General features: G+C 35.9%; 1 protein-coding gene across 1 annotated transcript in view; it reads left to right on the top strand.

The window, feature by feature from the left end:
* The window catches only part of SLC26A9 (solute carrier family 26 member 9), a 53865-nt gene that overhangs the window by 3565 nt on the left and 26958 nt on the right, over positions 1-23342 (top strand). The window contains exons 2-7 of the mRNA XM_087720074.1: positions 12526-12695; positions 16235-16374; positions 17603-17713; positions 18148-18323; positions 19061-19225; positions 21301-21453. Coding sequence (XP_087576200.1) covers positions 12571-12695; positions 16235-16374; positions 17603-17713; positions 18148-18323; positions 19061-19225; positions 21301-21453 — 870 coding nt within the window. The 5' untranslated portion in view covers positions 12526-12570. The remainder of the gene's footprint in view (positions 1-12525; positions 12696-16234; positions 16375-17602; positions 17714-18147; positions 18324-19060; positions 19226-21300; positions 21454-23342) is intronic.

The raw sequence follows: 23342 nt of genomic DNA, 5'->3' as shown, positions 1-23342 counted from the left end.
ATTTAGGGAACTAATTATGTCTAGTCCAACAAAGAGAAGACTAGGGGCGATATGATATCAATCTTCAAGTACTTGAGGGCTACCACAGAGAAGGACTCAACTTATGCCCCAAAGCATTTGACAACAGGACAAGAAATAATGATGGTATATCATTAAAGAGAAAAACCAACCTAGAACTAAGGACAAATATCCTACCAGTGAGAACAATTAATCAGTGGAAAGGCTTGCTTTCAGAAGTTGTGGGTACTCCATCATTGGAGATTTTTAAGAAGAGACTGGACAGGCATTTCTCCAGAATAGTGTCCTGCCACAGGCAGGAGGCTATACTGGAAGACCTCCAAGGCCCCTTCAATCCTATTATTCTATGTTCTATTTAGAAATAGCAAGTTCAGGAAAGACTGTCCATTTTACCTCCTTCATTTCAGCATGTAGTCTTACATATTCCCCAAGGAAAAAAAAAGCCAATGGGAATCTTCTGGTTGAAAATAATATTTGTGCTCTAAAAGAGATTTTCTCTGTCTGTCTGAAAGAAGTGGGGAGAGAAGTATGTCTCATCTTTTAACCAACCTATGATTTCCACAAGCCAAGACCCATGGGCACATCATAAGGTGACCAGTCATTAGATTTCAGAGGTATAGATACACCCTCTCCCAATTGCATTAGTCCCCAATCTTTGATTGTAAAAAAGCAGGATGCAGATAATGTCTATACAACAGTGGAAAAAATGTAGCCATAAGCATATTTACAACAAGCCATGGCTATCTTCTCGGGGTAATTCCAGAGACCAATAGTCTGCATCTTTCACTTAAAGACATACAACAATAGCATTCTGAGAAGGAGCAGAGCTTGCATCAAAAGTCAATGTTGCTTTCATTATTTGCTCCTGCAGTGAACACCTCTGAAAGTAGTAGATTGATCCATGGATTCTTCTGCTTGCTTCTATATCTTCCTTTCTTTCACACTCTGCTTCTTATTTTTCTTTCTTTTCATCCCCACCTATCTCTGCCTCATCCTTTGCCCCCAGTACATCTTTGTTCGTATTCTTTATTTTGTTTCAATCCCAAAATATTGGATTTTTAAGAGAAAGCTTTATGTCTACAAGGAAAATATAATCTAAATCATTGTTTTTCTAACTTGGCAAATGCATAGACTTCAAATCCTAGAACTTTCCAGCTAACCTGCTGGCTAGAAAAGTTTGGAAGTTGAAATCCACACTTCTAAAAGTTGACAAGTTAGGAAAAACACTGATATAAATGGAACTATAAATGTCAATAGGACTTGGATTTTATCTAGATCAAAACAATGTTGCCCAGTGCTGACCCAATTTCCAACAACATAGCATGAGCTGTTTATCTAAACTTGAAGTGAAAAGAAGATACAGAAATATAGAAGGAAAAAGAAGAAATAGAGACAAAAATGTGCAAAAAAAATGAGCCCATCAAGTTTTTAAAGATATTCTTCCTCAGAAAAGAACAGATTAACAATTTCATCTGGTGGAACAAATGTCCTGGTTTATCCACTCCCCCCCCTCCTCCTCCTCCTCTTCCTCTTCCTTCCTCTTTGTTCTTTTGTGTTATGGAACTTCATATACACTTCCAGATATTTGGGGCTATCCTAATATCCTAATATCCTAAACTCAGGCATTGTGTTCAATACTAAGTGGTCATGGAGGCTATAGTTCACCTGTTGAACTATAGCTAATTGTATTTTTACTGCCAGAAAGCAAATCATAGTTTCCCGCCTCTGGGGCCAAAATAATTTGACTGAACTAAAATTTAATTCATTTTGACTCTGGCAAAATATGTCCTGGTTTTATGCATTATGCCTATGTCTATTTGCTTAATTTCATTTCCTACCCTTGGACTCAAGATGAAAGAAAAAAAATATGCACATCCATTTTAATTCAATTGCTCCAGGTGTGTGTGTGTGTGTGTGTGTGTGTGTGTGTGTGTGTGTGTGTGTGTGTGTTAGTAGTGGCCAGGTGTCTGAAATTCTCATTCTGGCTGCCAAGCCCATCGTTAGTTTGATTTGAAACTCATGTGAAGTGGTACATCAAACATTGGCACAGGCTCAGCAAGTGTGAAAGCACTAAACCTATGACTGACTCCTGGCTATTTTATTCTTTTACACTTTAAAAGACCATCTGCCTGTAAAAATCATGTATAAATGCTCCAAATATTTAATGTAAGCAAAGAAAAACATTGACATTTGGCTTAACTAGTGGAGACTCAAGAGGTCTGGTGAGAACCAGAGAGCTTTATGCTGACATCCTACTTTGGCAAAATGAATGTAAGAGCATTTTAAAACAGGGAACAGAAAGGAAAATGAAAAAAGACATCAAAATACACCTGCTTTCAAACATCTATTAGACTTGCTGCTGAGTGATTGTGTGTGTATGTGTGTGTGCATGCACATGCAGAGTGTGCAGAGGTGGGTTTCAAATCCCGGCACTACCGGTTCACTCGTGCTTGGTCATGCACGCATGACACTTCCGTGTATGTACAGAAGCATCTGGGTGGGTGGGCGGATCCTCCCACCACCGCCACTAATAGTTCGGTTAATCCGGGCCAAACTGGGATCAACCCACCTCTGATAGAGTGTACAAATAATGGTTGCTGCTATTTTAAATCACAATTTTAGATTCTTTTAACGCAGCCCTCTGGATCCCACCCATGGTCCTCCTCCCTGCACTTCATTTCTCCACTCAATAACTCTCAGGCTCCGACAAAACATTATATGCCTCAATTTTTATTATTCTGAAAATGGAGGAGAAAGAGTCTGAAAAAGAAAGTGGCCAGTTCAAAACCAGCCATTGGACTTCATGACCGACTGGAATTGAAATCAAACCTAAAGTCATCTTTCCTCCCAACCTATAATGTCTCTAAGGTCTAGGATATCTCACCATGGGCAACTTGCTGCAAGACAACTTGATACAGATCAACTCGCTGCAGTACAATTCAATGCTGCATTAATCATTTCATTCAGTTACTTTTATTATTATTATGTTTGCATTGAAATTATTCCAAATCTTGTTTCTGGATTGAGTTTATTTTATTATTATTGGCTAAGGTTGCATTGAAATTAATTTAACTTTTGTATTTGTTGAATTGTCTTGAGGCGGGTTGACCATGGCGAGTGGCTGTTGCCATTTATCCCATTCTGCACTAGCATGCCAATGTCACTGGGCTTTCCTTGTGGCAGTAAAAGACTGAGACAAAGTGCTAAATAAAAGACCTGACTGTTGATGTACTAGTTCTTTAGGGAGAAGAAAACCCTCTGCTTTTCATACCAATGGTTCACAAGGGATAGATTATTCAGATAATCGAATCAGTGGAAATTTCATAAATGTCAAATTATAAAACATGCACCCCAATGGATTTGCATTCTCATTTTCAATAATGGCATCACAAAGCAGAGGCAAAGAAAATTATACATTGGCTTTTTCATTTGTTGGCTTTCCTCTTTTAACAGGCAACAAACATCCAGCCATTTTGTGATGTGAGAGAGAGAGAGAGAGAGAGGGAGAGACAGACAGACAGACAAACAGACAGACAGACAGAAGAGGGACAGACAGACAGACAGACAGACAGAAGAGAAAGAGAGAGACGAAGATGTGACAAAGGACAATATGCAATTTTTCAATTTGTATATAATATCTTGCATTTACATATCAGGAAAAGAGCATCCAAAATTTGACAGTCATGCATCTGATTCAGGTTACCATTTAAAATGGAAAAACTGGATTTAGAATATTGAACAAGCAATTTTTGGGGGGAAGGGGAATGTGAAATGAGGGGTATCAGCTCTTAATGTACAGCACCTAGCATCATTGTTAGTCAAGGCCTCCAGATGGCACTATGAAGCAGTAGTTTGAAGGTATAGCATGGTCGTTTGCTGCTTTGGGTCAAATTCACACTATTCTTGCATATAAATCACTTTAAGGTGGTTATATTGCTTTAATAAATTAGTACAGGAATGTTAGGAGTTCTCATCACCTGAATAACTATGTTTTATTGGACTCCATTTAACTGAAGATGCTTAGATTTTGATACATCTAATAAAAAGCTGGAGCTGACAGCCTAGGTTCAAGATCCCAGTGCCATGTGACCAGGCCCTGCCTACCTAGTAGTTAAAAAGCATGCAAATATGAATAGATAAATAGGTACCACTTTGATGAGAATGTAACAGCATTCTGTGCACCTTGGAATAAAATCATTCTGGCCACATGACCATGGAAATGTCTTTGGATAACGGTGGTTCCCTCAACTAAGAGGAGATGAGCACTGCCCTTAGAGTCAGACATGACTGGGCAGGGGATACCTTTGCTTTTACCACAGTATCTCCACATACCAGCATAAGAGGTCTTGCCCTGTAAGCATAAGAACTTTTTATAACATACTTTCTTTCACTACACGTAAAACGGTATTTACCCTTTCCAATTTTAAAGTAGGGGTTTTTTTTGTCTTCTCTCAACAAATATTCATGTGTCTGAAGACATGGGTTGGTGTCTTTATCTCAGTTTGTGGATTTGAAGCTCAAAGACTGATGAGGAATCGTTAAAATAATCCATACTAAATTCAAATCTAGATACTTGGATAAAAGCAGGAAGAAACAGAATGTGATCTATTACAGGAAAAACAATCAATACTGCCTTTCCCCCCTGAAATAGATCATATTCCATTTCTTCTTGCTTTTATGTGCCCTAATTCTGGGATTATATAAATCTTTATACTACATGCAGTTTTGCTGCATGCTAATTTCTTTTCAGCTATGATTGGCTAGTCTGGCTAGGAATTTTGGAAGCCCTAGCACTTCACTGGAGGCAGTAGCTACAATACTATACTCAACCATGTTGAAGAAGCTGAAGCTTTTTAAAGGGATTAACTTTCCCAAGATATGACCAATTCACATCAAGCAGGGGAATTAGTCATATCTCAAAGGGCTGAACAATAACATTAGCAATGGCAAGATGGGGACAGAGAAAAACTTGAGAAAAAAAAATAAAACAGTGCAATACATGTTTATCAAGTCCCTCCAAAATTGGGCAATTTATTCTACATATGATTGCAGTTGTTGCCCCCGAGGTCCAGAACCTAGAATGTAAATTATTTTTCTGCCTCCAAAGATTTTCCTTTCAAACTGTTCATAATTCATTTCATGTCACTTTATGAATACAGGTTTGCATTCTAAGTGTTAGAGTTATTAAAACAATTCAACTTGTCCTGTGGTCTTGATTTTCACTTCAAAGTTATCAGTCTTGCATTCTTCTGAATCAGTATTAGCTAACCTATTCTCACAATGTTTTATCTGGGCAGAATAAATGTACTAATATAATATAATGACCAAATATAACAAAATGCTATATAATTGCAATGCACCTCTGGATTTTTGAATTCAGATTTCTTTCCTACTCTCCCCTTTGTTTTTTGTTTTTTTTAAAGACCATTGATAACATCTGCAGAAGTGAAAAGGAAACTAAATTATTTTCACTTTCTTAGTACAATATATTACACTCACTAAAATAAAGTAATAATCCGACTCAAAACTATATCAACTAACTTTTATTGCTGATTTCAACCCGAACCATAATGTTTACCTGTTTAGTAGTAGAAATATTTATGTGGATGAGATCAGGGATAAAAAGGCAACTGAAAACATGTTTAGTGAAGACTATCGTCAGGTGCTCAATTTAGTCGTACCAGAGCAATATTTCATTTGAATGAAAGGTACTTGACTTCCTGTGACATGAATTCTGCTGTAATATTGCAACATACAGATCATGGTAATAATAGAGTGTATTACAATGTGCTGTCATATATTTCTTCATGACTACACTGTGTCCTAAATGGTGCATTCAGATCTGTATAATCCTCAGTTTCCCCCATCCTATTTACTTAAGAAGGGGTTCATTTATGGTGCAACACATACTTTATTTCCCCTTCTACACACAAGGTAACAGAAGCTCCCATTTCATTTTCATTAAGATAATACAGGTAGTCCTCGACTTACAGTCCCAATTTTGAGCCCAAAATTTATGTTACTAAGAAAGATGGTTGTTAAGTGGGTTTTGCCCAATTTACAACCTTTCTTGCCACAGTTGTTAAGGGAATCATTGCAGCTGTTAAGTGAGTAACACAGTTGTTAAGTGAAGCTCACTTACTCATTGATTTTGCTTGTCAGAAGGTGGCAAAAGGGGGTCACATAACCTCAAGCCACTGAACCATCATAAATATGAGTCAGTTGCCCAGTGCCTGAATTTTGATCACATGATCATGGAGATGCATCCATCAGTGGTCATAAGCAGTGCATATTTTCAGAGCCATTATAACAATAACAAACTGTTCTGAGTTGAGAACCACCTGTATGTATTTTAGAAATCTCCAATATAAAATTAAGATTTTCCGTGGCCAAACTTCCTTCAAGATAGTTGAAGTTGATAGTTGCCATGCACTCTTACAATTTTGTTTTCCACCTTCTTATGAATAACAGGAATGGGCAAGGATCTCTAAGATAATAAGTGTGTGGCAGATTTCCAGGGAATCAAATGGCTCAGTTTTCATATCTAAAGCTAAATCTGTATTACACATGATATACTACAATCAATTGCAGACAGCAACTAGTGACTTCAGGATCTGCATCTTAAGACTGAATGACGATTTATCCAGTCAGGTCGCAAGAGTCAGATTCAACATCCATGAGCATTTTCCATGTAGTCCTGTTCTAATAACAACAAGGAAAACAAAATAAAAACACCCTGCTCTTGTGAAAATATGTCTTCCTCTAGTGGAATTCTGATGATTATAGTAGTGGAGAGCAGAATAAAATAGGAAGCAAACCATGTCTATACAAATGACTCTTATGAGGAATATAGGTCAACTACCCAATAATTAGCCCAATAGAATACAGCCAGGAAATCAAAACAACAATCAAATGCAAATGTGTGATGGAAACTTTAATACTCCATGCAGCTAGGACATCAAATTTTCATAATCCAATTTCCTTACACAATTTGTCTGAAAACTGGGCTGAACATGCTCTGAACATTTTAAATATTAAATTTCAGGAAACTAGTTACTAATCACACTTAATATCTACTTACATATTTACATACTTATGCACACAACAACTGCTACATTCATCTAGCAAACTATGCCTATTACCACTAATATTCTGCTGGAGATTATATTTTTGTAGTATATTTAACTACCAAGAGAACCCTTTAAGATTCTAATAGAGATACATAATGTTTCAAAGTTTCAAAGTTTAATAACACTTGTATGCCGCCCAATCCCGAAGGACTCCGGGCGGCTCACAATACAAATAAATCAAAAGGCATAGAAAAAAAAGAAAAGATAGACTTAAAAAGACACCATGCACTCCATTCCAAGTGGGGCTGGACCATATTTTAGGGTCAACAGCCCCAGGCCTGCCGGAACAGCCAGCCATAATAGCATAAACAAGTACATGTACAAGTACAATAGATAACTTCAAGCATTCCAGATGTTTTGAACCAATCCCACAATCTGCATCATTAGTCATGACCTATTGGAAGCTTTCTAGAACATCTGGAGCAAATCAACTTGCCTGCTTCTACTTTATGAGATCTAAATTTTATTTTTCTAAATGAACAAGGATGGCTGCTATACATTGGCCATAGCATCTAGTTTTCGTTTAATATGACCAGATTCAGCAGAAACAAAACACAATAGAAAACTTCACATTACTTTCACACAGTATTCTTATTTTCTAATATTTTAATACTTAAATCTTTATTTGCTAAAAGTACACTCCTTAGAATCTTCAGTAGCCTTTTCATCTATTTATACATAAACTACTGCTAGTGAAATGAATGCAATTTCTTCTCATATAAGCGTGCATAGTTATAGCTATATAGCTATAGCTATCCTAGGATACTTTTGAACAGAAGCCTGATACCGTAGTATCAGCAACCATAAACTAAAGGGGAAAAATAACGGAAGATGTGGGGAAAATTGGAAGATTATAGAAAGCAATTTTTTTGGAGATTCCATATAATTTTTGAGCAAGAGAGATCTCTCATAACTCAAAATGTATTCCAGAAGTTCCATCACTCCCAAAATGTTTCAGTTTCTTACTTTCCAGAAGTGTCACTAAAATAGCATTTTTGGTGCATTTTAATGCTTAGGTCAAGCTTATGAGTTTGACTGAATCTTGTCTTCATGAGTACAATACAACTCTTAAAACCATCTATACTTATTTTATCTCTGACAATAGATCATTCTATTGTGTTACACAAGTTCAAATGTAGAACATTTAAATACTTTTCTTCCAATTGAAGTGATACCAGATGCTCTTGACAACAAAGAACAAAGCAGAAATAATGGAGGAAAGGCAAGCAGCAGAATAACAAAGTCTCATGATTAAAGTTCCCCCTAAAACAAACAGGCCAATGATGTCAACATCACCAAGAGCCAGGTTTTGGGTTAGTCTTATCAATGGTCTTTCCCTAAATTAAACACAAATTGAAACTTTACAGATTAGGACCCATGCAACAGAGGACACTGAACTTGAAATAGAAAACAAGGCAAGCTCCAGAGAAAATTGAGGATACATTTTTATTTATTCAAGCTGACCATCAGACTCTATTCTGATTCTAGACTCTCTGAAAAATGTTGTTGACAACTTTTATTCAGCAATCCATTGTTCTACAGATTGTTGCACACAAAGCAAATCAAGCAGAAAAAGAATGATTGGGAATTAATATTTGGAAATATTAGGTATACTGAAGAAAATTGGATGTAGTGATTGCAAGATTTGTCTTCATTTTGTGATCGGATTAACATTGTCCCCTACCCCAATCTCAGCCTTTCAGATAGTTGACAAGTTCATAGAAAGAGAGTATTTTAAGTTCTGAGTTAACGAGGATAATCAGAGCAGAGGTGGAATTTGATTAATTCCATTTGCATACAATTTCTGGAAACTTTGGGAATGCTGCAACTGTAATAGGAAAAAGTCAAAGAACAAAAATACTAGGGTTGTGCAATGCTTCAGTTCAGTTCCAAAAAGGTGCTGGAAGCGATGGGTGCAAATTTAATGCCCCACTGCAACTACTTAGAGCAAATACATCTTTTCCTGGGATTGCATGGCAACTGTGGAGGGCAGCCATTTGATTCTAGGACAGGTGTTAAATTTGCACTCCCATTAACTCCAAATGATCTTTCATAATTAAATCCAATCTGCACAGACCTAGAAAATGTAAGCTGGAAAACAAATGATGGGTCCTCTGCATAAGGCAAAGAGTTGTATACCTGGGGATGAATGACACCAAGAAATGGTGAAAAGAATGTCATCCTTTCTCTCAGCTTGTTCTTCCACCTTTCTCCAAATCTGAAGAAGAATTTGGCTAGTTTCATGCTGGAAGCAGTTTCGATATATCAGGCTTCAGTCTATCAGCCTAGTTCCCCTAGACAAATTCTGAAGAGTTGGCTGGGGGGCAGAGGGAAGGGATGAAAAAGTGATCTGAATGTATTGCTGTGGCTGAACCTTGACAATCTGATCAGATAAAGAACAGAAAAGAAAGACCCACTTCAAAGTATTGTTGTTTAAAAAGAAAATGATACAAGGAGAATAATCCTCCCAACAAAAAATTTACCAAATCATGATCGACGTCTAGGGACTCAAGCAGGTCTGGCAAATGGTAAACTCAAAGAAATCCTAATTTATGATTCAAAATCAGCAGCTTGAATTGTCTTTCAAACACAGAATTATTACTGGGTAGTGATCACCTTTGATTTAGCAGTGTACTCTTCTGCAGTCCATTATATTCCACTACAAATGCAACCTCTTGTAGATATTTTTGTGAATCAAGAGGGTTTTATCATTCTCTGAAAGATGGACCCAATCCATGAGCATCTCTTTCCTACCATTTCATGAGAAATCACTCTCTGTAAATTCCAAAATGAGTGACAAAGAGCTAAATTCTTTTAGTGACAGCAATGATTAGTTGGCCATTTCAGAAACTTCTAGCAGAAACCTGCCTTTTCCCCTGGCAATCTTTGCTGCCCCTTTCTTACCCTCTCTTTCCCTTAGGCAGTCTCAGGGTGGGATGCAGGAGGCCATTTGTTATGAACTCCTAATAGATATTGGAAACTTCAATATACTTGGCAGCTAGTAAAAAATAATAATTTTGAAAGGGGTCACAAGGTGAATTCTTTCATTTGAGTGCTCCCAAATTTTTGCATACAAAGACAAATAAGTGTTCTCGGCTGAAGAGAGTCATGAATAATGCTTCTTCAGAGAGGTAGGTTCCCCTATGGAGTCTACTTTTCATTAAGGGTTTAAATATGTTTAGGATTTCAGTTTCACAAAACAGAAAGCAGTCCCAATTCCCCGTTCCAAAACTGGTCAAGGAAATCTCAGTTCCAGCAATCTCCCATGTCCAGATTATTTATTCCAGTTAGTCACTGGACAGAATCAAATCCAAATGTCCAGTTTTGCAAAACAGATATCCCCAAAAGAAAATTTTATAAGGATCTGATATTTGAAAATTATATGTCAAATTGACATTAGTTAATATTTTTATTTCCCCACACACACATTTTTCAGAAGGTTGATATTTTATGGGCAATTGTATTTCAGTGATTTTTTTAAAATTTTGTTATGTATTGGGGAATGGTTGCTAAACAGGGCATTGGTTAAGCAAGTCTACCTGTATTGAATTATCACAACCAAGGAATTTCACCTTGATATCTTAGCAATAAAGAAATAATCCTCTTTAAAATAAGAGTCTATCCAACTTTCTGCTTGCTCTATTGCCATTAAAGGCCACACATCACTGCTTGAGTGTAAGAATGTATGATTTGATATCAATCTCCATCTAATTCCATCCTTTTGCACACTTGAAGCTTGTTTTCTGCTTTAAAATTACCAACTTCCATCTAAGCAGTATTAGACCTTTTCAAGTGAATGGCCTGCACACACCTTCTCCTCTAGTGTCAGCTCTGATTGGCTACAGAAATAAGCATATCCCTCCCACCCAACTTCTGGTAACTACTCTATGCAACCATTTCAACTGGGTGCCAGGTTCCTATGTTATCCACTGGTCTGCAATTGCCATTTTAAAATTATTTTGTGGTTAATCCAACAATCCACTTACCTTGGGCAGTGTTTTCCCAGCCTATTTAAAAGTTTATTGCTCATTTCAATCCATATAGCTGCCTTTTGTGGGCACCTATTTGGTTTTCACTCAGATTAGATAAAGCATGGAGTAAAACCTAGGAATTGGCAAAGATGAAACTGTCTTGGAAGCTCACAATACTAAACTAAACTGGTCCCAGTAATCAACCCAGAGTGGATGCACGTATATTTGACTTCATTCATGAAAGATGAAACGATCCCTAAAAGAAAATGGCAAACAGACACTGACCTTTGCATTCCCTGCTTGGGTAGGAAGGACAAAAAAAAAAGGATGGTGGACCCAACATAGACTGAATTGACTCCATTGCTAACCCAATGTCTAAAAAATGTGGCCCGATTGCCAAGCACCCAAAATCTAGTCATGTGTCTGGAGGAGGGCAACTATTTGAACTTCCAGCCCAGGTTTTAAGTACCCTCTAGATAAGCCCATCAGAATGTCAAATGATGCCTAAGGTGAGATCTATCTGTAATGCAAAAAAAAAAATGCCCTCTGAATTTAACTATGTGAACTCTTTCTCCAGTTACTTCATAATTCTTTTCATAATTGTTTGCCCACTTACAAGACACCTAAATACCTAAGCATAATACTAAAATAATCACCTCTGTACTTGTTCTATTTTTGAACATTTTCTCCTCCAACTCCAGCTTATCATTATGCAAAACTGCTCTTTCCCCTTCCTTTGATCCTTTTGTTTATATTAAGGCCTTTACTGCAAGGAGTTTATTTATTATGTACCACTGGTAACACCTTGATACTGACACAAGACTGGTTGAGCTGGATTGATTGGCATTATTATCATTTAAATAGGTCAAATTGTTGCATTTCTGTGTTGTCCTTCATTCCAAAGCATATTTACTGAATGGAAGCTCACACACTAAAGTTCCTGGAATGGCTACTCTGAATACAACCAGAATCCCCAAGGCTCTGCTGTAGAAACTTTGACAGTTTCTAGCTCATGTGTGAAACAAGAGATACAGTGGACACTAATCCCATTTTCTTTGTGATAAAACCGTGGTAGAGGAAAACTGAATGTCTGGCCCATGACTAACAATAGAACAGCAGTGTCATCACAGCAGTATCATCACTGTGATAGTCAGCACTTGGCCGTGTGTGTGTTTTTTGAACCTGCTCTTCCTCCCACACCATTCAAATTCCAGGAGGCCTTCCTTAAGGCAGTGATGTCTCAAGAGAGGCCCAATCCCTGGTTTCTGGAGAAAGGGCAAGGACAAGGGGTGGGACTTGGAAAAGAAAAACCTAAAGCACAAGTTAATGGGGATAAGGGTAAGAGAAGAAAGCTAACTCATTTTACTAACAGACCTTCTTTTGGTGATGCTCACTTCCTTCTCCAGTTGACTTCCATTTCACTTTGAGGTGAAAGATTTCATGAAGCAAAAATGATTGAAACTCGGTCACGCTACATCATCAACCGTCCAGCTTATTCTAGCAACTACTTTGATGAAGAGTTTGACCGGAAAAGTAGAAGTTACCCCCTTGGAGAGAAAATAAAGAGTCTTTTCAGGTAGGTGGGATATTATAGATTGTGAAACACACATGGTCTCCAGATTTTTGGATACCCTAGCCCTTGATGGTAAATGTATTAGTCCTCTAGATTTTTTTTTAACAGGTATTGTCAAAATGAGCATCTGTTTTTGGTTTGTACAATCCAAGAGCAAAGAGACCAATTTTCATCCCAGGAATATTTTCCAGTAAATTTAATCCCATAAATTTTTCCCCAGTCAATTTATTCAGAACTTGCAGTCAAAAGAGTAATTCAGATCTGGAATTGGGTATACCAATTACCCAAATATTGGAGACATTGGAAAGATGTGGGAAATAGTCCCAGGTTCCTTTTCTTCTTTTTTGATAAGATGTTGTTTAGTAAAGGACAAGTAGAGTATGTTTCCATTGCCAAGGCCAAGTAAGATTAGAATAGGCAAACTATGCAAAGAGGAAAATACAAAATTACTTTCCAACTTTCATCAACAGAACGTCATAAAGGATGCAGATAAGGGAACTGGCTGTACTAATTCAGTGCCAGCATACCTTCCATTTGCCTTTATTCGTTATTGAGCAAATATGATGATTTTTATTATGAAAGAAAAGAACAAAAATATTGGTTAGCAGCCCCTAATTTTTTTTCATATATATGTATATGTGTATATGTGCATACACAGACATGTACAGGCACACCCAACACATTACATGAATACTTTTAAAAAGTAAGCAATAGTAAGAACAAAAAGACATTTGTGCAAACTATGGAGCCTTTAAAAAAACTTTTTCTTTTTTTTAAAAAAACCTTGCTTTTTATTATTTCAAAGCAAGTTTTAAATTATTTTTCCCCAAAAAATGCTTTGGGATTCAGGGCATGGACATTTTTACATTTAGCTTTTTTTCAAAAAAATGTGGGTCAAAATACATAAGAGAATTTCCAAGCCGCATTACAGTTTCTTAGTGTGGTATTATTTCTACTTCACCTGAAGAAATGAGGTGTGGTATACATAGCAAAATAAACGACCTCTTGTCTTTGCCCTGAAGCCTACAGTCTGAAAGGCTATAAGGAAAGGAGGAGTCTCAGGCAAAACCAGAGGTCAGAGCAAAAGGTGAGTTTTGATCAGTCCATCACCGAAATTAGGCATCTATCCCACCATTCTAAGTGGGGGGGGGGACTCCTTTCAATCAACCCTAATTCCTGGCAATGGAAACTTGGTTTGATCCCTATTTTACAACCAAGCACAGGCAATAAATGTTTACATTTGTCCTTCATACTTAGTAAAACATTTTATACTGGGGGTGTCTTAAGGCATGCTTAATCAAGTATCCTTTGAGTTTTCAACTTTGTTTTGAAGAGAAGAAAAAACTTACCTGATTAAATGCAGAATATTGGTAATAGCATAATTCAAGTGCAAGAAATATGAAAATAACAACCGGACTTTGTAGCAAGAACATTTTTATTACGGTATTATTTGAATAGTATGCTTCTACTATTGTGACTTGTATGCATGTCATTTGATGTATGCCTTTGGTAGATGTCAGTTAAATGAAGGCATAACCGAACTAGCTTTACTTAAGTAAACTGGATGCATTACTTTAAACTACACAGCAATTCTCATGTTGACTTTAGAGTTGGGTGGCACCCAATGTAACTGAATGGTCTCTTAAGTGGACAGTGATGGAATCATGCCAAATAAATAATTGCTTTCTGAATGATCTCATAGATACATGATCAGAGCTACTTTAGAGTCTTAGTTGAAAAGAACCCATTTCAGTAGCAAATGTACAACACTCCTCTTATGTTGGATATATTAATGCTTAACCAAAAGCAGCAGTAGCTTAATTATTGTCACTTATTGCCAATGTTATTGAAAAATTAAAAGCCTGACAGCTTTCATGTTTAACCAGGAAACTTAGTTCAGGTTGAAGGACTTCTTTGGCTGTGATTAACTCCTTATGCTTTCAGAATTAACTGGTTTTGGTTCAACTTTTATTTTTGCTTTCTGCTGATATTTATTCTTTGCTGCAGAGATATTGTGTATAATGGTTTCTATACAAGTTTGGCATTTGTTTAGTATAGAAAGAGACTCATTTACTGCTCTTGGTTCTCTAACTATAGGTTCACATTGGTGCAAATAATAGACTTATGTTGTATGTATTTTATCTGTGAGTTGTAATACTCTGATCAGCTTTGCTGATGTGCTTTGTTGGGCTGCTGAGTCAATAAGAAGCCTACTCTGCATACAGACAAGATTAAAGAGATGGAGAAAACAATCATCTTGAACTCCTTATTGATTTATTAAGATAGCTGGATAGAGGTTACTATTTTATAGTGATGGAGTTTAGCCCTGGAAGACAGCAGACTTCCTCCAACACTTCTCCCTTATTCTAATGTATACCATAACCATTACAATAATGCAGCACTTACACTGAATTAAGAGTTGTAACTGCTGTCATTAATGTTGCAATATCACTGTTTCTTTACACCTTAAATTTAAATGCTATACAGTAAAGGATTTTGTAATGATCTTATTTGACTGCAATCAGTGTAACAGAGCAGTAATATTACTGGAATAAGCTATAATCTATGCATGCTAACTAACTACAGTGCATACTTAATGCCAATGTGATATTTCAGGTTTTTTATTTTTAATAAATTTACAGACATGCCTAAAATTCTGTTTTCACTTTGTTATTATGGGATACTGAGGGTAGATTGATTAGAAAAACAATGAATATCTATAGAATCAGGCTGCAGCATAACAAAATTGACAAAAGTGAAGGGGGTCTTAATACTTTCTGAATTCACTAAATGTTTATTTCATTTATTTCATTTCATTTATTGAAATGAAATGCATTGGAACATGTGCTTTGCTAGGTTCAAATGTGTGCATTTCCAGTTAAAAGGTGAGATTAAATAAGGACTCTAGAAACCTCTCTAATCAAGAGAGGTTTTCTGGGAAACCCCTATTTATAACACTTCTGACTCAGTCCAACACATCCTGGATAGAAGGCTGTAGAAGTAAACATTGACTGAACTAGGCAGTTAAGTGCTGTTCTATCCAATTGATTTCTTCTGTTCCATTACTGAAGTAGGCCACTTGGGACTGTTTTGTTCTCTTAGCTAATCTGTTGAACATATTGTACTATGTTTCCTTGAATTAATAATATAGGCGCTTATTAGAATAATTGATATTTAATTTCTCAAAAACATGCTAGATATAACCGTTTTGCTAAATTCTGATTTGGCTTGAAATTTTGGTATGTAGAAACTTGAAAACAATTCAAAACCTAGGCCAGATATTATGCTCTCTGGAATTTGATGAAGCCAGGATTCAGGGCATTATATACAATGTGAAAATAATTATGAATAATAGGAGAAAGCTTTTTTTTTCATTGTGCTTTCTATGATTTGTTCCAGTGCTGTGTGGGTACTGAAAACAAACCTGAAATGGTAGCTCTTTGCTCTACTTGCACCTTCAGATAATGAATAATCATCTGCCTTCCCATGTTACAGAATAAACCTCATAGTAAATATTTCCTATTAATGTCTTTTCTCCACAGATGTTCACCATCCAGACTCAAGCTCATCCTTTACAGTCTATTTCCCATACTTGTATGGCTTCCAAAATACAAAATCAGAGATTACATTGTGCCTGATGTCCTTGGTGGAGTAAGTGCTGGAACTATTCAAGTACCTCAAGGTGAAAGAAACTTGTCTTTTCCATGTTATTCAAACATTACTGGGTGGTTTAATTGTTGGACACATTTGCAAAAAAAAAATCCCTTCATGTTCCTTGCGCCTACATTCCATATAAATCCTACTTGCAATCATGCTTAGATTCAGTTTGTCAATGCAGTCAATGAATTAGTAAAATTTGCAGTTTTCTTTCTTTCTTTCTTTCTTTCTTTCTTTCTTTCTTTCTTTCTTTCTTTCTTTTTTAAAGTCTACCCAAGCTTTTTTTAAAAATAAAATAAAAAATATTTGGGTATAACTTCAATTTCCTGTTTGGGAAGTATGAAATAGCAGAAAATGTTCTGGTTCTCACAAAAAATATGGGTTGAAACACTATACTTGACCATAAAAGAGATTGTTTGCTTTTGCAAACCCAAATGTTGTTTGTAAAATATTGTTTATAGATTACTATAGTGCACTAAGCAGGAAAATTGTGAATTATTCAATTAACATGGTTAAACAAACCACGATTTAATGCAATACATTGACATCCAAATACAGCCAATTTCTATTACCTTCAAAAAAGAATAAGTCATTAATATTAGCATGGGTTTATTATAGAAATATAAAGCTTTTCAATTTCAAGGTTTAAACCCTTTACACAGACTCATATAGGTAATGTGGATTACCTCTATGAATTGTTTTGTAATGCTAAATATATTAATTTCTATTTTTTTGTAATTTCATCCTTATCTTGCTTTTTGTAGAACTCCTCTGCAACATGTATCACTGTGCTATTACTTTGCCTCGCCAATAATTAAGGTTGGGCAATATACAGACTTACAATCAATCACAGGAAGTCTATACACCACTTTTCATTGCAACTGCTAACTTAATTTCAAAAGTCCTCTACACTTCTACCAGCAACCTGCTTGGAAAGAAGAATACAAAAGGAAAAAGGAAGGAAAAAGGAAAGGGAAGGGGGAAGCAAAGAGCACCTCTCCAAAGTTTTCAGCTTCACCCATTGTTGGTTTAACCAACACCAGGCAGACAAATTATCCCAAAAGGCTAATAGTTCCACATAGGTTCCTATGTTATAATTCACTTCTGAACATATCTATAGCACCTTCTGTAACACATTCATCACAAGATGAGCCCTGGGAAGCATATATGAGACTGTCATGTTTTTGCATTATGTGATCTTGAGTGTAATTGTAGGAAGGAAGATTTGATATGTTCTTCATGTTTGTTTTCAGGCATGGCTTTTGCCCTGCTGGCCAACCTACCTCCAGTCAATGGGCTCTATTCTTCTTTCTTTCCTTTGATTACCTATTTTTTGCTAGGAGGTATTCATCAGATGGTCCCAGGTAAGATTTCATCTTCTATTTTAATATTTACTGAGTGCACATATTACATGTTTGTAATCCTAGTGCATGAAATTATATTATCAGGATGTTTTTTTCTCAGTTTGCCATCTCAAATCCTTTCATGAAACAACTGTAAAATATTGGTTTCTTGATTATGATGAAAGCCAGAGCCGAGTCAAAGAACTTCCTTTAGAGTGTAATCAAATACCAATTAACTACTATTACTAATTTATATGCAATCTGGATATAGTGTACTTTAAAGGACATTTGACTGTTAATTACAGGATTTAAATCTAACATACATTAATGGCATCAGGTTGAAGAAGATTGATCTGTACAAACTTGGAGTTACCAGTTATTTATAGACTAACTGTAATATGAGAAGATACTCAACTCAAAAATGTAAGATAAGTTTCATACGTGTTTCCAAACAGGTACATTTGCAGTCATCAGTATTATCGTAGGAAATGTCTGCCATGAGCTGGCTCCGGATTCTGAATTTCAATACTTTAACCACACAGCCAATGAAATTATGGTTAACAACACAGCCATGGAAGCAGCCAGATTGGAGATCTCTGCCACCTTGGCTTGTCTGACAGCCATAATACAAGTAAGAGGGTTTTTTGCATACAAAACTATAGGAAATTTCCATATGACTTACAATTCCAGCGACTGAATGTCTGAGTGGAACACATATGGATCTGTTTATGCTAAATTACAATTTCCAATAGCCCTCAAAAATATGACTAATAGTAAATAATACACGGAATTGTAATTTATCAACAAATGGAAGACTATATGTTCCACAACACTAGTTTTATTGTCCTTATCTGTGTTTCTGCACTACATACTTTGATGTACTCTATGCAATGTGCTACTGCTTTCTAAGTTGCTCTTATAAGATCAAGAAAACATTGAAATCTGAATTCTTCTCTATCTTGACTGAAATATAATTTTAATACTTGTTGCATAATGGGAAATCTATCAATCTATTTGTCAAAGACATACATACATACAGGCAGGCAGACAGATGATAACAATAATGAGGAAGAGGAGGAGGGAGAAGGAGAAGGAGGAGGAGATTAGAATAGGTCAAAGGTTTTTATCATTAGAACAGTAATTCTGTTTCCATATTTCATAGCACTTAAATATTGATGCAATCCAGGAATCCTGTCTTCCAAATTTTCAAAATGTTATTAAACAAATGGTTGTAATTCAAGGACTACCTCTGGCATTTATTTCCGCACATCAGTGGTTGTGCCAATTTTTTATTATCTGCAATCTCTTTCTCTGAGAAATTCCATTTATTATTGCATCTGACATGCCCAACCATCTCTCTTTCCATAGATATGCCTAGGATTTGTGCAGTTCGGCTTTGTAGCCATCTACCTTTCAGAATCCTTCATTAGGGGTTTTATGACAGCAGCTGGTCTACAGATCCTCATCTCGGTTCTCAAGTATATTTTTGGTCTGAAGATTGAAGCCTACACGGGACCCCTTGCCATTGTCTATGTAAGTGAGGCTGATACTATGATTATTGCTAAATCTTACGAGATTGGGTGCGCAATCAGTGGGATCAAGAGTAGCACACAGATAACTGGAATTTGTCAGGGGTTACACATGATTAAGGAAAAAAGGAAGAAAGGAAGCCAGTATGATCAAAGCAAGATAGTGACTTATTGAGGAAAAAGAAAGACATTTTCCTTCCATTCTATTTACCTTTGGTTTTTCACAACTTTCACTTTCACCAGTTTTAAAATATTTAAGTGTAATTTTGACTTAATTACCAAAATGGGAGTTTCACCTATTTCCATATAAAGGTAAACTGCTTAGATATGTCTAACTCTAGTGGCGATGCTCATGTCCATTTCTTAGCCAAGGGAGCTGGTATTGTCTGAAGACACTTCCATGGTCATGTGGCCTGCATGACTATATGCCTAGGTACATGGAATACAAAATGTGGAATTATAGTCATAGATTATTCCCCAAAGATAAATGCCCCCTGGGGGTATTTCCTGGATGGACCCAGGAAAAGCCAATTTATCAGTGTCCTCTGTAAGAGCTGCAGGCTAGGGGGTGGGATGGTTTCAGAGTGATGCAGTCTGTATCACAACACAAACTCCTCCCCGTTTCTACATGAACCACAAAGTTACAATCATACCACAAAGGGCAGAGCTTGCTAGATGATATTGTGACTCTGCTGCAAATTTTTTTGATGAAAGTAGCAAGAGACTGCTGCAACTCACTGTACAAAGAGAGGGATTAACAGAAGTATAATCCGAAATCATCAATAATGGTGATGAAACAATTTCTTCTTACTTCAAAACACAAGTAATTAAACTATATGAGAATCAAATGTTTATGAAAGAAAATATGATTGCTTTTAACCAACAGGATGATTACGGGGGCTATAATTAAATTTATAAATATTCATTTCCAAGGTAACAACAGTTATTTAAATTTCTCATTGTATTAAAAGCTGTATAAGAATTTGGATATGGTGGTATAATTAATCTTAATGTAAATTTATTGTACATTTTCCTAGAAAATATAATTACTTGTTTATATTTATTTCTTACTAGAAGAAATTAATTGTTTGCTTATTATTAGCTACTATATACTGTATGTTATTGCAAAATAATGGAAAAGGAAATTCCACTTTCTTTGAGCCACTGGTAACTAACAATGGGTGAAAAAAGCATTGACTGAACAGTTAGCATAGCAACCTTTAAAGAATATATTATTGGCATCTGGTATCTGTTATTTAGAGCACTATAACAATAAGGTACTTCTATTTAAAAATTGATGGAAATATTGAATATAGTACTACAGTAGATTTATATTAACTCCTAATTATTTTACTTTTTGCTTATGAGCAAAAATTGTTTTCTGGATTTTTTTTATTTCTCGGTTCCTAGATTTTTAAAATTATTTTAAATATTTGTTGATAATGTTGTTAAAGTGTTGTTGTTGTTATTTTAAATAAAAGAAAAAATAAAGTCTGAAACCAAGGGAAAAATATTAGGATTCCATTGTTCACCAAATCTTATACCAAAACTTGAATTTTATTATATAATTTTTTCCCAAATCACTGCAACAGAACAAGTAAACAAAATTTTGCCTGGAACATGTTTTCTTTCTGGGCAACTCTTGATTCTTAAGATCCCAAATGCCAAGGTTTTTGCAATATTAAGGAATGAGCTTAGAAATAGCAGACAGTTACAATTAATTCTAGTCCATTTTAATTATAAAGGATTAGAAGAAAGCCTTCATAGAGTTTTGGAGTTTCTCAGTTACCTGTTGTGAGCCTCTTGAATTTTCTTCTAAGTCTCAGCAGGATGTTCAGGTTAGATTAAATACATCCTGTCTGGTCAGGCCCTGTTTACTGACCTTTTAATTAATTCAGAGTTGGCTACTGTCAGAACTGCATTTTATTTTTGTATTGCTTTGAGTGTTGGCTACTACTGCAAAATGCAGATTTCTCAGTTAATCTTTACATGTTGACTAATAAACACCATAGCATATTTTCCATTCTAGCTGGCATGTTGAAAAACCTCATGTTATCTTTTTCTTGATGAAACCTCCAGACATTTATTGATATTTGCAAAAACCTGTCGAAAACCAATGTGGCTTCCTTGGTGTTTGCTCTGATCAGTTCTGTGCTTCTCATCATTGTGAAAGAGCTAAATATGAAATATATGAAGAAGATTCGAGTCCCAATTCCCATGGAGATCGTTATAGTAAGTAGCAGTTACAGATGTTTTCATTCACCTACTATTTTCCTTGGGATTGGTACTTTTCAGAAGCAGAGATAAATTGGAAAAAAAAAACTTTTAAGACGGAGGTAGCATGCCTTTTTGTTGTTTATTTTAGGAAATGCTGATTTGATTATAAGCAAAAGTGCAGTGCATATGGCAACATAAGAAGACCACTTAGCAATAATATTTTGTACAATAATTTCAAGACTATTGTACATAAATAAAGATCACTGGGGCAATGAAATTAGTACTGAGATACCAATAGACCCTTGCTCACTTATATTTTATAGAGGTCCCAAGATACTGAAAGCAACCATTCCAAAGATATTGCAACCTGTTGAACTCCATATTTTTCATCCTGCATGGTCTTTGTTATAATTGCAGTCTCAAAACTATTGTCAGATATGGGGTGACTTTGGTCATCCAAGATAAAACACTGGCATGCAGAGGTTGACCTTGATTGACTTACATTTCAATGCATCCGGGTTCAACATCCTTGAAGTATTCAGTAGCAAAGGTACATGCAGGTAATGCAGCTTTATTCTAAAGCATTGAAATATGATTAGAAAAAAAAACTAAAGTAAGATGCTTACATGTCTCTGGTACGTGCTGACATCCAGGGAGTATTGGTGTAATTAGAGCTGTGGGAAATGCACAGATTTTGGCAGACAATGTCTTTGGTTTCAGTTTGCAATCCATCCAGAATTGCATTCCTGTGAAATGAGCATTGCTTGCTAATATGGGAACCTCTTAACCAAATTTTCCCTGTTCTGTATGAAAGGCAGTAATGGATACAGAATAACAGGAAAAAAGTTTATGGTAGTTTCAAAAACTACAGTGAGCAAAACAGTTTCTGAGAAAATGGGTATTTTGTAGAAACTATTCCTAGGGGAGTAAACTCAGATCAAGAGCCCAGTAAGAACTTTCTCTTGTAAATACAGATCAAGTTTAAATCTGGAGATCTGAACAGTCAACTATGTTAGTCCATGCAAACAACCAAACATGTTCTAATCTTAGATCGTCCTCAGATTCTAGCATTGTGTTCTGATTTTGCATTTGGGGATTTGCCTCCCTTAAAATTAGTGTATTTGTAAATTGAAGTATTGTGGTCTAATTACTTTGTTAAATATGCAATACCTACTTGAATCATATTAGATATCAGTGAGGCACTATGTGCAAACCGGCTTTGATTTTTATGATCAGGCTACACTTGCACTTTCTGGGGGCAATTGAACTTAATAATAAAAAAATAAGAAAAGATGGGTCATAACATTCAGGGTCTTTATTGTTCATATACTACTGCTCTGAAATAAACCAAGGTAGGCAAAAACATATTATGAAGACCAACCAAGGTACAGAATAGGCAAAAACTAATGGACACCTGGTGTTTATCCAGAAAGGTTTGGCAGACAAAATAAACCATTCAACTGCTTATGTCATCAGAATATTGCCTTGATCACCATATCTAGAAGTAAGAATCTAAAATGTTGATGATAAGTTAGATGAATGAATCAAAATCATAGAATAAAATTTAGCAGGGACAAAGGAAACTACCTTCACTCAGTTAGGAAATATTTGCAAGTAATAGCACTTGTGAAAAAATTCTTGGAATAGTTGGAATAGTTGGAATAGTAGTATGTAGGAGCCCAATGCGTGATATGATTGCAAAACAAAATCAACTGTTTCCCTGAAAATAAGACTTCCCCGGATAATAAGCCGAATTGGACCTTTGGGCACATGTGCTAAAACACAGCAGCAGCCATGAAGTGACCATGCTCGCCGCCTCCTATAACTCAAAAATAAGGCTAGGTGCTTATTTCAGGGATCAAAAAATAAGACCCTGTCTTATTTTTGGGGAAACACAGTAGTTT

The sequence above is a fragment of the Thamnophis sirtalis genome, unplaced genomic scaffold, assembly GCF_051295495.1.
Source record: "Thamnophis sirtalis isolate CommonGarterSnake01/CBP01778 unplaced genomic scaffold, rThaSir2_p1.2 scaffold_7, whole genome shotgun sequence".
NCBI classification, from domain to species: domain Eukaryota; kingdom Metazoa; phylum Chordata; class Lepidosauria; order Squamata; family Natricidae; genus Thamnophis; species Thamnophis sirtalis.
Note: the sequence above shows the minus strand (reverse complement) of the source record. Positions and strands in the feature narration are given on the sequence as shown.